This window comes from Alosa sapidissima, chromosome 7, assembly GCF_018492685.1.
Source record: "Alosa sapidissima isolate fAloSap1 chromosome 7, fAloSap1.pri, whole genome shotgun sequence".
Taxonomy (NCBI): domain Eukaryota; kingdom Metazoa; phylum Chordata; class Actinopteri; order Clupeiformes; family Clupeidae; genus Alosa; species Alosa sapidissima.
This window is the reverse complement of record NC_055963.1, coordinates 30,399,464-30,410,953: the sequence shown is the minus strand read 5'-3', so window position 1 is coordinate 30,410,953 and position 11,490 is coordinate 30,399,464. Positions and strand designations below refer to the sequence as shown.

Here is an 11,490-nt window from a genome sequence, read left to right as displayed (position 1 = left end):
TTAACAAATGGATTTAGAAGATAGCACTTCAATGACCAAGGGCAGAAGTGGAGTTATCCAAAAAGAATATGGTGTGAGAATATAATTGGATTCCTCTCAGAACACAGGCATACATTCTGTCAATTTGTGACATTAATTGGAGAAAGTATATCCATGTTTCATGTTACATGTGCTGGCTGAACCATGAAAGGCTATAAATAGCATCATTCACCATCAAGGGGACTGTGATGTTGAATGCCCCCCTGCTTTCAGTTTCTATTTTTAACTCTAGTTTCCGTGGAAACAGTGGGGTAAGGAGGAGGGGACACCAGCCTTCCCTGTTTAGGAACTTATTTTACCATCACTGCAGCTGAGCTTCTTGGCAGAGTCTGTAACTTCATGAAGCTAGACTGCTTTAAGATGTAATTTTATGTTTATGTTTATGTGATTAAATGACTGTCAACGTCACTGTTACTCGTAGATGACTATATTTATAGCTATTGGGGGTGGAGGCATGTAAGGTATGTGATCCTTCCCTGTTTTAACTGTAGGTATGTTTTTCAACTAAAGGTATATTCCAATTTTGTAAAAAAAAAAAGAAATGTTCGATGCTATTATGATGTGCTATTATGATGTGCTATCTGGTCTAGTCAAGATATTTATCACAGTACCTTAGGGAGAAATGTTTTTTTTTTTTTTTAATCTGATCTGTATTTAACATTTCACATAACATTAACCACATTTTTACATCTTATTGTCCACTTTTGTCAAGCGGTGTGGTTAAAGTTGTGCCAGTTGCTATAATGATTTAGTAGCCTAGATCCTATTCTCTAAGCTACTGTAGTTTTACTTGGCCTACCAGGAGATTTGTACGCAAAGCCTACCTTGCAAATGGTAAGTATAGCCTAGTAGTACATTTTAAATGCCTTTGCCTTTCTAAGGAGACATCACTTATCACTCTTCCATCTTTGACTCCTCTCACTGTTCTTCTCCAAATTCCTCTGCCCTCTACTCTGAACATACACACTAAATGGAATAGCCTATAAAATAAAATACCTCGCTGCTTTCTCATGGTTTTGGGATGATCTTTCTTTCAACTTGACCCATTGTCATTGGAGCAAAGAAGCTTCCCAATGTGTTCCATCATTTACATATATTAAAAAAAAACAAATGCTGCCTAAAACAATGGTCTTCCGGCTTTGTATTCTCTCAAGATTCTCTTATGGTGGTTGTTTGTTTATGATGAGTATGTTATGCTGTTGGGATTGGGAGTGGAATTTCTCTCTCACCCTGTTTTCTCAAGGGGGCTTTGCAGGTTTACAGTCTGAGCCACTCTCCATTCCCTAGTTAGTCATAGACAACATGATACAACTCACTCCGGAGCCATGAGGGTGTGAAGGCCCTAGATACCATCCTGGTTTGGCAGCCAATGATGTGTCAGTGTGAGGTTATGGGAGGAAGGCTGAGGGCTCCAAGAAGGCTTTTAACACCACTGCTATACCTGTCAAGAGTAATGGGCTTGAGGAGGACTATACTGCTCTCGAACACCAGGTCAGCGGACACACAAAACAAATGAAGGGTCCTACTCACCATTCTCCAATGAATATCACTTTCTGGATGTTGTCTTCAACAACTGCTACAAACACATTCAAGTACATGTACACAGTGCAGACTGTACACACTGCACCAAAGTATGAGCATGATATTTTTATGCTAGAAATATGAAATGACTTATAAAGTAAGAACAACACACTGCATAATTATTGTGTTCTATGTAGTTTTTACCTCAGGAAATAGAGCAAAGTCTTCTGACCTATGCACTCCCTTATTTTTTAGAAATTTCTTTTGGGAAACCTTCAGAGTATACCATGGAGGTTGGGCACAACTGAATGATGAGATTACACCATAATCTGATTTGAGAACAAACTCAAAGTGCCTCTAAAGAGTTTGATTCCCCCCTGCCCTTGAGAGTGAAGATTAAACAGCCTCCTTTTCTTTCTTTCTTCTAAAGAAAAATGCTGCTTATGGAAGAAAATGAGAAAGGATGGGATGAGTGAGTCCAGCCTGAGATCGCAAAGAATAAAAGATGTTGGCGAAATCAGAAAGTGGAAAACTGCTAGATGAATAAATGATAGCTTTAGCAAAATGCTGTGAGATAAATCAAAGGAGCTTCTGAACTGAAAAATGGGAAGAATATAAAGGATGATGTTTATTGGATCTGAATCATGGCAGACTCATATCATCCACCATGAATGTATTCTAATGTGACCTTTCCTGATGTATCAGTGGTGCTATCAGTATTACTGTAATACATACATTTGCTATATTCAATCATATATATTAATGATCACCACTGATATGACACCAATCCCCAAATGTGCATTTGCACAATAAGATAACTGCTATAATAACTGATATATATATAAAATATTTTCAGTCTCTGTTTATAGAGGCAAAGCAAGGTCAGCTTGATTATGGTGATATTTCACTATTTGAGGGCTGCACTATAAAACAGACAAGTGTTTCAGGGGTAATATAGGTATTACCCCTGAACATGCTCAAAGTCAGTTATGACTTGGAACAGAATAAATCCCAAAGCAACAAACTCAGAAATCAGTTCTCATGAATCTCATCGGTATCTGGACCATGTGCACCAAGTGACATTTATGTGATTTAGCATTATAAATCTCTGGTCCTTCATGGCAACCAGAGGGCTATTGGTTTAGTTGAACTGAAAGGAAACAAAGAGCATAACATGACTTATGTAGTATAGAACCCATGACGATGGCTGTGTAAATAGACACACAAACAAAACTAGGTGAAGTGAGTGTTATTTTAATGCCCCATGTAAGTAGCTCTGATGTGCTGGTGCAGTTGTCATGTTAAGGCTTCCAGAGACTGTGCAAATGTTCCACTTCAAAGACACAGGGGAGTGTAATTTTGTGTGTGTGTGTGTGTGTGTGTACTGTATGTGTGTGTGTGTGTGTGTGTGTGTGTGTGCGCGTGCGTGCGTGTGTACTGTATGTGTGTGTGTGTGTGTGTGTGTGTGTGGAGCGGGTTCTTTCTGGGGGGTTCTTCTTCTGGCAGTATGACAGCTGCTAAATTAAACTCCTTTACAAATCAGAGAAAAATGTGTTCCAAGTCCTCAGGACAAATATATGGCTATTTGAGAAAAATCTAAAATATTTATTACATTTTGGGAATGTTATTCCAGTTATCTCCCATGGCAGTGACAACAGTTAGGACAGTGATGACCACAGTTTGTGTTACCTCAAAAACAGAGGCCAATGTGATGCAAAAAACTAGATTGGGAAAATGCAACATGTAAGACTACAGTTATGACTCTGCAGTTATATGACTCAGTAAACCAGTTCAGTTTTTTTTGTGTGGTCACAGAGGAAAAAATGCTGCTTGTCTGAGAAGCAATGTTGCTCCGTTCAGTAAAGTGGAACTATAGAATTTTTGGGGTACACAGTATGTATTAATATACATCAGATTCTGCCTGACCACATCATCCCTTTGACACCCAGCGCTAAGGTGTAGTGTGACCGTGCTGTATGTGTCACACCAGAAAAATATGAGGTCAAGAGTTTATTCTGCATAAGACTCTGATGGGGCTAAAAATGCCATCTAATGGCAAAGGCAGCCCCATGGCTTATTGGTTTTAACGACACACGTCATAACAAATCAAAGTCAATATGCCCACACGCCGTCTCACCTCCCCCCACAGTCCCTCAGTCTGCCACAGCAGTGGACGTGTGTGTAAGATAGACAGATATGTTAGTAGAAGCTGATAATTACAGGACATGAGTCATAAGAGACATGTGCAAAAGCAGATGTTCTCTACTCTGTCTCTCTCTGTGTGTCTGTCTCCATAACCCCCTCTCTCTTTCTCTCTCTCTGTCTCTCTCTCTCTTGCTTTCTCTTTCTTTCTTTCTGGCGAGATGCTGCTATTGCCATCCTCCTCCACTCTACATTCTAATTTGGTTAGAATGCTCTGAGGGGGCTTAATTTTCAAAGCACTTTCTTTTGCGTGAAATTTGCATTTCTATCCAAGGTTGGTGGATCAGCTTTGCTCGGAGGAAAATAAAGCCGTGCTTCTCACCCTCCTGTGTGTCTGGTGCCAATGGACTCTTAGCTCTGGGGGGGGGGGGGGGGTGTCAGTGGGCATCCACTGAAAATACTGCAGAGTAATCCAAAATGAAAACATGAGATGTAGTTGTTGAATTGTTTTAGACATAGCATAGCATAATTTTAATACTGATATGAATGTTTGTATTTGGTATGATTTTTAAATGTGGTATATCCTTTGAAGACATTTGCAGAAAGTCCTGCAGGGTGGAAACATCTAGATTGTGTTTACTTATAAATGACCAGCTACTGTATAGAGTGTATTCATCATCACTGTCTTTGCTGTTTTAAACTCAGAGAATGGCACTTGAAAGAGGCACTTGATTGGTTGTGATCCATATTTAATGATATGATGCACGGCAAGACTTTATGTGTCCTTGTCTGTGAGGCAAGCTTTATTAAAGTTTGAATAACTGCATCTGAGCTAAGCCTGATGACCATGAGGCATGATACGGAGCAGTGGAAGGAAGATTTATTAGACCCGCCGGGAGTGCAAAATGTTCTGTTCTACCTGTGGCCGGACACAATAACCTCTTCTTCTCCTGTTGCTCTTCCTCTACCTGGCTTCTCATTAAACAAACAGGCGCAGTTAGTCCATCGATTGCCTTTTGATCATTTACGGGGCACGAGTACAACCAGTCCAGGTTTGCGGCTGCTGGCAAGCCCCTCTGGTTTTGTGTCTGTTTGATGGAGCATCTCTGTTTTAATGACACTTTGATTCTTCCAGCCCCCACACAACCTCCCTCCCTGCACCCTCACTACTCTCTCTTCGGTGCTCCTGTTGGCCTGTGGACGGATGAGATCTTATTCGCACTTGCTTACGGCTCCGTCTCTCCAGTTCACAGGCACACATGTGGATTGAGAGAGAGAGAGAGTGGGGGGGTTGATGGATGGCCATTACTGTGGCAGGTAGCGCCAGTTATCAGTCGAGATGTAATTGATTTAGTCGGCGCTGGTTTGGATCACGGCACAGGCCCAAGTGCTCATCATTAGGCACTTAAGCACGGAACATAAAAAGCCCAGGAGAGGATTAGGCGGTGCTCGAGAGCCATACTCAAAAGGAGACAGGAGAACAATCCCAGATGCCATCTCCCTGAAAGAACTGCTGAGGGATTAAAGCTGGTGACAATTTTTAAAAAACAATTTAACATGTCTATCGATAATAGTCTTACATTTGCTATTTTCACATCCATCTTAGCCAAAAATGCCTGCTGTGATATAAATTTAGCATTTTGTTTTTGCAACACAGCTGATAGCTTCAGATAGCTTCGGTCTGTGAACATTACACTCTGTCCATCCAGCATCCAACTTATTAGTGACACTACAAAGAGATATTGCGGTTAACACTGGGTTCCTAAATAGTGTGTGTGTGTTTGTGTGTGTGTGTGACAGTGTGTTTGAGACAGTGTGTAACTAAAGCTGTGAGACCCAAATAAGAAGCTAAAACTGAAACTTGACATAGCATGTCTTTCTGAATTTTAGCACAATCTATTTTTATTCTCACATACTTTTTCAGTATTTCTGTACCCTGTCTTTAAGTAGGATGATGAGGGTGTCCTTAAGTTCTAAAATAGCACTGCCAGTGGCTCTCAGTGTAGGTCGTCTGGCCTATATGGAAAACTAGTTCAAAATGATAATGTAACCATGGGAGCAAAGCACCTTAAATATTACCTTGACGTTTCAGTATCTCAAAAAGTAGCAAGTGGAGAAAAAAATATCTCAATCAAAAGTATACCTGACCTCACTACTCATCTTTTCAATAACTTGGCTGTAAACTATTACTCACTTTTTGCACAAGATAGATGGTAGAAGGTATAGAGGATGCAACCACCTGTTTCATCCTCTCTCAATGCTGATTTGCGCTATTTTATAAATAGTGTTGGCATAGCCTGGCATAAAGGCATGCAAAACGTGTCACCTTGCAGATAAATGAGCCTTCTGTCACATTTTCATAGGTGAGCCAGATTAAGGTTTGAAGGCAATCCATGGCACCGTGTACATTTAAAGAAAGGATTAATGGTAGGTTGCCACTGATGTGTGTTGAAGTCAGTAGGATGAGGTAGGCATGGAGATTTTTTGTGAGGTTTAAGAGGATTACAATTCCTACCTCTGAAAGACATTTTAAAGGGACATTTCTGGGACTTTGTCACCCACCATGTCAGCTGCACCATGCAAAATTATAGTAACAGTTCTCTTTCAATAATAAAGGAATGTGCTATGATATGGCCAAGTGAGGAACTGTTGCTCTGATAAAATATATTGTTTCATTTAAAACCTGAGAACTAAACTAAAACGTTCACCAGTCGTTAACCCCAGCTGGCCCATATGTGACCCTAAATATCCACGGAGAACAGAGTTACATAACTCCTCAGTCGATCACGATACATAAAAAGGCTGAGTTACAGTAATGAGCTGCCACATGACTGCTTGCACTCAATACTGACGAACCCACCATGTGAGAATTATCAGCACCATGGCCAGCGACACATGAAGGCGCGCAGCCGCCTTGAGCACACGGGTGCGCACTGGCTTTGCAGGCACCACCTGCAATGTCTGACATGTTTCTGTTTTAAAAACGAAGACAAGACGAGCTTGACTAACTAGAAATGCATATTTAACGGCATTTGTGCCATCCGAATAAATTGAGTGGCCAATGGAAAAGGTTGACTGGCGTCATGCCATGCTCGCCAAACATAGTATTTATTACTTGTATTGTTAAATCAGCCTCGATTATCTAATGTGTTATGTAGTGTAGCATTGCTGGGGAAATTATATGATATGTAAAAGGAAGAGTTAATAGAAGGAAGGGTCCAAAACTGGGGGTCCAAACAAGACCTTTGTTCAACAGGGGGGTGTTTTTCTAGCCCTACTAAGAAGCTGGTTTGTGTAGTAGAGTTAGATGTTTTTGCATAACACTACATAACCCTTCTCATTTGAACAATGATTCCGCTTATTATATTTCACAGGAGTAACAAACAAGGATAATATCACTACTTTCTCGAATTGAAGTTTAGCTTTTCAAACATCGGATATTGGACCAGTCTGTGATAGGCTACTTCTTACACCACTACAAGGGAAAACTACATGGAGGAGTGGCGTAGTTCAGCGTGAGTACAACAAGTGTCATTGCACCATGATATCTGATTAAACGCAAATCATAACCACCCTTTCTGTTAGTTATCTCTAAACTCTGATTGAAAATGTGTCTTTTTGTCTGATATTTTAGGCACCGAGAATCGCGTAAGAATGAATTCCGTTTTGCTGCTTATTTTCTGACATCACCTGTGTATTCTCCTCGGTCCACTGAGTGTAGTCCCCGTGGCAGCTTGAACGCGTCAGGGGCAGTGATGCAGTGAATTGCACCACCTGTTTCGAGTAGAACTCCAACCTTTTTGTTTTAATTTGTTTCGTTCCTTCTCCCCGCATGCACTCCAAGCGTTCCTGAGCGCAAGATGAAGAAGCAGAACGTTCGGACCCTGTCTTTGATCCTGTGCATGTTCTCTTACCTGCTCGTGGGGGCTGCGGTGTTCGACGCGCTGGAGTCCGAGTCGGAGAGCTCCAGGAAGCGTATCCTGGAACAAAAACGCAGCGAAATGAAGAGGAAGTATCGCTTTTCCGAAGATGACTACCGGGAGATCGAACGAGTGGTTCTGCAGGCTGAGCCTCACCGCGCCGGCAGACAGTGGAAATTTGCTGGATCCTTTTATTTTGCTATAACCGTGATCACAACCATAGGCAAGTTTGTCTTCTTTAAATGGTTATTTTAACTGAAGTAATGCAATTAACAGCCGTTTACAATCATAACATGTGTGGACAAGTATTGACTTTTCAGTTATTGACAATAAATATAAAGTACTTACTGTAAATTATTAGGATATGTTTTGTGCAATACAAGTATTATGCATGTTATAAATGGGAAAATGTGTTTCTATGTCCACAACAACTGTGATCATATTTATATGCTTGGTCCCTCCTTCTACAATGTCTCACTGGCTTGTCTGATACATGATCCATTGGCTTTTGACATGTGCCCCCAGCCAAGCGCGAGAGCCGAACACATTGTTTCCTTGGTGATCCATCTCTCTGCAGGTTACGGCCACGCGGCCCCAGGCACTGATGCGGGGAAGGTCTTCTGCATGTTCTACGCCGTGCTGGGTATCCCTCTCACCCTTGTGATGTTCCAGAGCCTGGGCGAGCGCATGAACACCTTTGTGCGCTACCTGCTGAGCCGGCTCAAGCGGTGCCTAGGCATGCGCCGGACCGAGGTCTCCATGGAGAACATGGTGTTCGTGGGCTTCCTGTCGTGCCTGGGAACACTGTGTTTCGGCGCAGCCGCCTTCTCCTACTTCGAGGGCTGGACCTTTTTCCACGCCTACTACTACTGCTTCATCACGCTGACCACCATTGGCTTCGGCGACTTCGTGGCGCTGCAGAAGAAGGGCGACCTGCAGGAGAAGACGCCCTACGTGGCCTTCAGCTTCATGTACATCCTGGTGGGGCTGACTGTCATCGGGGCCTTCCTCAACCTGGTGGTGCTGCGCTTCCTCACCATGAACACCGAGGACGAGCGCCGCGACGCCAGGGAGCGCGCCTCCCTCAAGAGGGGCCACCAGGGGGACATGTGTCCCCCCGCAGGGAGTGGAGGCGGCGGTGGTGACGGTGACGGTCGGGATGGACACGCTGCCCGCAGCCACAGCACCCTGTTCCTGCCCATGGAGGAGGGCACCAGCCGAATCAACCTCATCCCCTCTCCGGCCGAGGAGCAGAACGACACCGAGCATGTCCAGCGCCTCCACCTGTACCACCACCACCACCATCACACGCCATCGCGGCCGCCCCCGCTGGCCCTCCCGAGGGCCCGGAGCCGCTCGGGCCAGGGCTCCCTCTGCTCCTGCCTGTGCTACAAGCTGGGGATATGCGACAGCCCCCTGCCCTCACCACACGAGCACACAGGGGGACACATCAACTCTGTCTATTACAACTCCATCTCCTACAGGATCCAGAGTGGGACCCCCAGCCCCAGGGACAACACGGGGCTCTCTTCCCCAGGTAGTACTCTCTCCCCGGTCCACAGCTTCAGGGAGTACCCCCGCTCACGCAGGAAGTCCGTATAGCTCACTGCATTAGTGTTGTTTATGTGTATGTGTACATACTGTATATTTTACATACTGCACTGTACATATCACTATATTTTTAATATGTAGCAACAGAAACGGATGGAAATCTATGTACAGCTGAACACAAACAGCCAAATACTTTGCATCAAGCTGTATTCAGAATATTTGACAGTATTTCTTTTCTTCCAAAAGCCAAATGTATTCTTCCTTGCATACATGAAAATATGCATTTATGCTTTACTCTTTACTCTCAAATAGATGTCATGGACACAAAATACCCTTTATTTTACACAAGTTAAATGCGGTCCTGGGTGAACATGGGTATTGTATATCAATCTACATGCCTTTCAATTTTGAAATAACAATATAAGCAAATGGTAGCAATGGCAGTACCATATGCTAATCGACAGCACCCTGCTGCAATAGAGAGATCAAACTCTAGTATTACAACCAAAAGAATAGCTTCTTCCATAGTGTTTCTATCTCCTTGGCACAAGCCCTAACAGGGGCTGACTGGGGAGAGTCTTCCTATTTGGGCTAAAAAGATGAGACATACTGCATCACCATGCTGCACACTCCTGTCAGAAATGTCCTTTCATATTTATGAGAGGACTCTATGAGAATATTGAAGTTAGGTCACTGGCATTAAATTAACCATCCACTCTAAGCACTAATTAATAACTTATCTTGTCTTCTAATTTTTCATTGGTTGTGAAGTCTGCCCTGTCTCAGCACTGCATGTTACCGTGGTCTCTAGCACTGATCAGCGGGTCATATGCAGACATTCTCCCTCACTATGTATTAATGTGCACTATTCATTAATGTACTTTCAGAGATTGGTTTGTGACTGACCAAATGTTGCATGTGCTTGATGTTAGATTCCACACATGTGAGCACATCTTACGTTACTTAACATATTCTCTGCAAATAGAAAACCTGCCAATCTTCAGAGCAGCCTTGCAGCTTGTAGCAGTTCGGAAACACAGATGCCATAGATGTCATGTGCTGTTTAAATGAAACACCTCTTGTAACGAGAGGCTGATCATATCGCAAAACTGTCCTCGGACGAATTAAAATAACAGCGGTCAGTAAACATCCGGACAAGAATAGAACGCTCTTGCTCAGCAGGGGAGAGATGCTTGTGCCTGTGCTCTCCTCAGATGATGCTGGCACGCTAAACCAGCTGGCACTGGGCATCCTGTGTGGCACTGTGTGGCACACCTGCCATGTTATCCGCACTAGCTGAGAAATGTTAATGAGAGAGGGGGCACTAACAACTCCCCGAGCTGCGCCAGTGACATTGAAGAGCCACAGAAGGAGCCTCAACCTGTGTTTCGAGTGTGTGTGTGTGTGTGTGTGTGTGTGTGTGTGTGTGTGTGTGTGTGTGTGTGAGGGAGAGGTGTGTAGGACTGAGCAGACAACTTCATAATGAGATGGCGTAGTGGAGGAGCACAATACCCCCAAGTATTGTGCCCCCAAGGGGAGTTAAAGGTTTGATGTGTCGTTTTTTGTGGTTAAAAAATGTAATATCTAGTGAGAGCAACCATAATGATGTCATTTGGAGAAGTTCAAATTTACCAATATTTTCCAGCATTCTTGGAGGATGCTTTATTTCCAGTATTTTCTTTTTAAAAAAATACATGTTTCAGACTTAAGATGTAGGATTCACAATGTACGGGGATATTGCCACATGTTATTGGTCATAGAGAATGATAGTTTTGTTGTGTTTGCAGACACAACACAATGTATTGCTCCTTTAAACTCTTGGGCCACACTCTGACTTAGGGAATCAATAATGTTACCTTTTGTTCTGTCAACATATAGGTTTATGTTTTGGAGATTACAGTAGGCATAGTGAGAGCATGTGTTTATGAGCACCACCACAACAAAATAAACCAAATGAATCACCAGTAATACTAATTTGGATCTTACAGTAACTCTAATAATTACCACTAATTCAAGTTCTTCATTTGCCAAAAAAGAACAAGTCTTTTTGTATGTTCAAGAGTGATATATTTTTTCCTCAACACCTAGATTTAGAAAAAGGGAAGACACCCCCCCCCCCGTGTGTGTGTGTTTGTGTGTGTGTGCGTGTGTGGGTTTACCTCTGTGTAGGTAAAAATAGAATACGTTGTACAATTATCCCACCTGAATAAATCTTTCAGAGAAATTGTATTGTGCATGGCTCTAAATGAAACATTCCTGTCGGCAGATTGCATGGCTGGTTTGCTTCAGCAGAGAGACAACAAGTCAATGAGATTGG

At 42.9% G+C, this 11,490-nt stretch overlaps 1 protein-coding gene across 1 annotated transcript; it reads left to right on the top strand.

Annotated features, from left to right (window-relative positions):
* The first annotated feature begins 7,147 nt into the window (after window positions 1-7,147).
* kcnk15 (potassium channel, subfamily K, member 15) lies at window positions 7,148-10,732 on the top strand. Its single transcript, XM_042097279.1, has 3 exons — window positions 7,148-7,217; window positions 7,547-7,845; window positions 8,200-10,732. Exons 1-3 carry the CDS (start codon window positions 7,195-7,197, stop codon window positions 9,222-9,224), a joined length of 1,347 nt encoding a protein of 448 aa, XP_041953213.1. The 5' UTR covers window positions 7,148-7,194; the 3' UTR covers window positions 9,225-10,732.
* Window positions 10,733-11,490: the final 758 nt, after the last annotated feature.

Coding starts and splice junctions, on each gene's coding strand:
- kcnk15 (XM_042097279.1), top strand. CDS start 7,195: ATGGAGGAGTGGCGTAGTTCAGC. Junction 7,218..7,546: donor GAGGAGTGGCGTAGTTCAGC/GTGAGTACAACA, acceptor ATGCACTCCAAG/CGTTCCTGAGCGCAAGATGA. Junction 7,846..8,199: donor AACCGTGATCACAACCATAG/GCAAGTTTGTCT, acceptor ATCTCTCTGCAG/GTTACGGCCACGCGGCCCCA.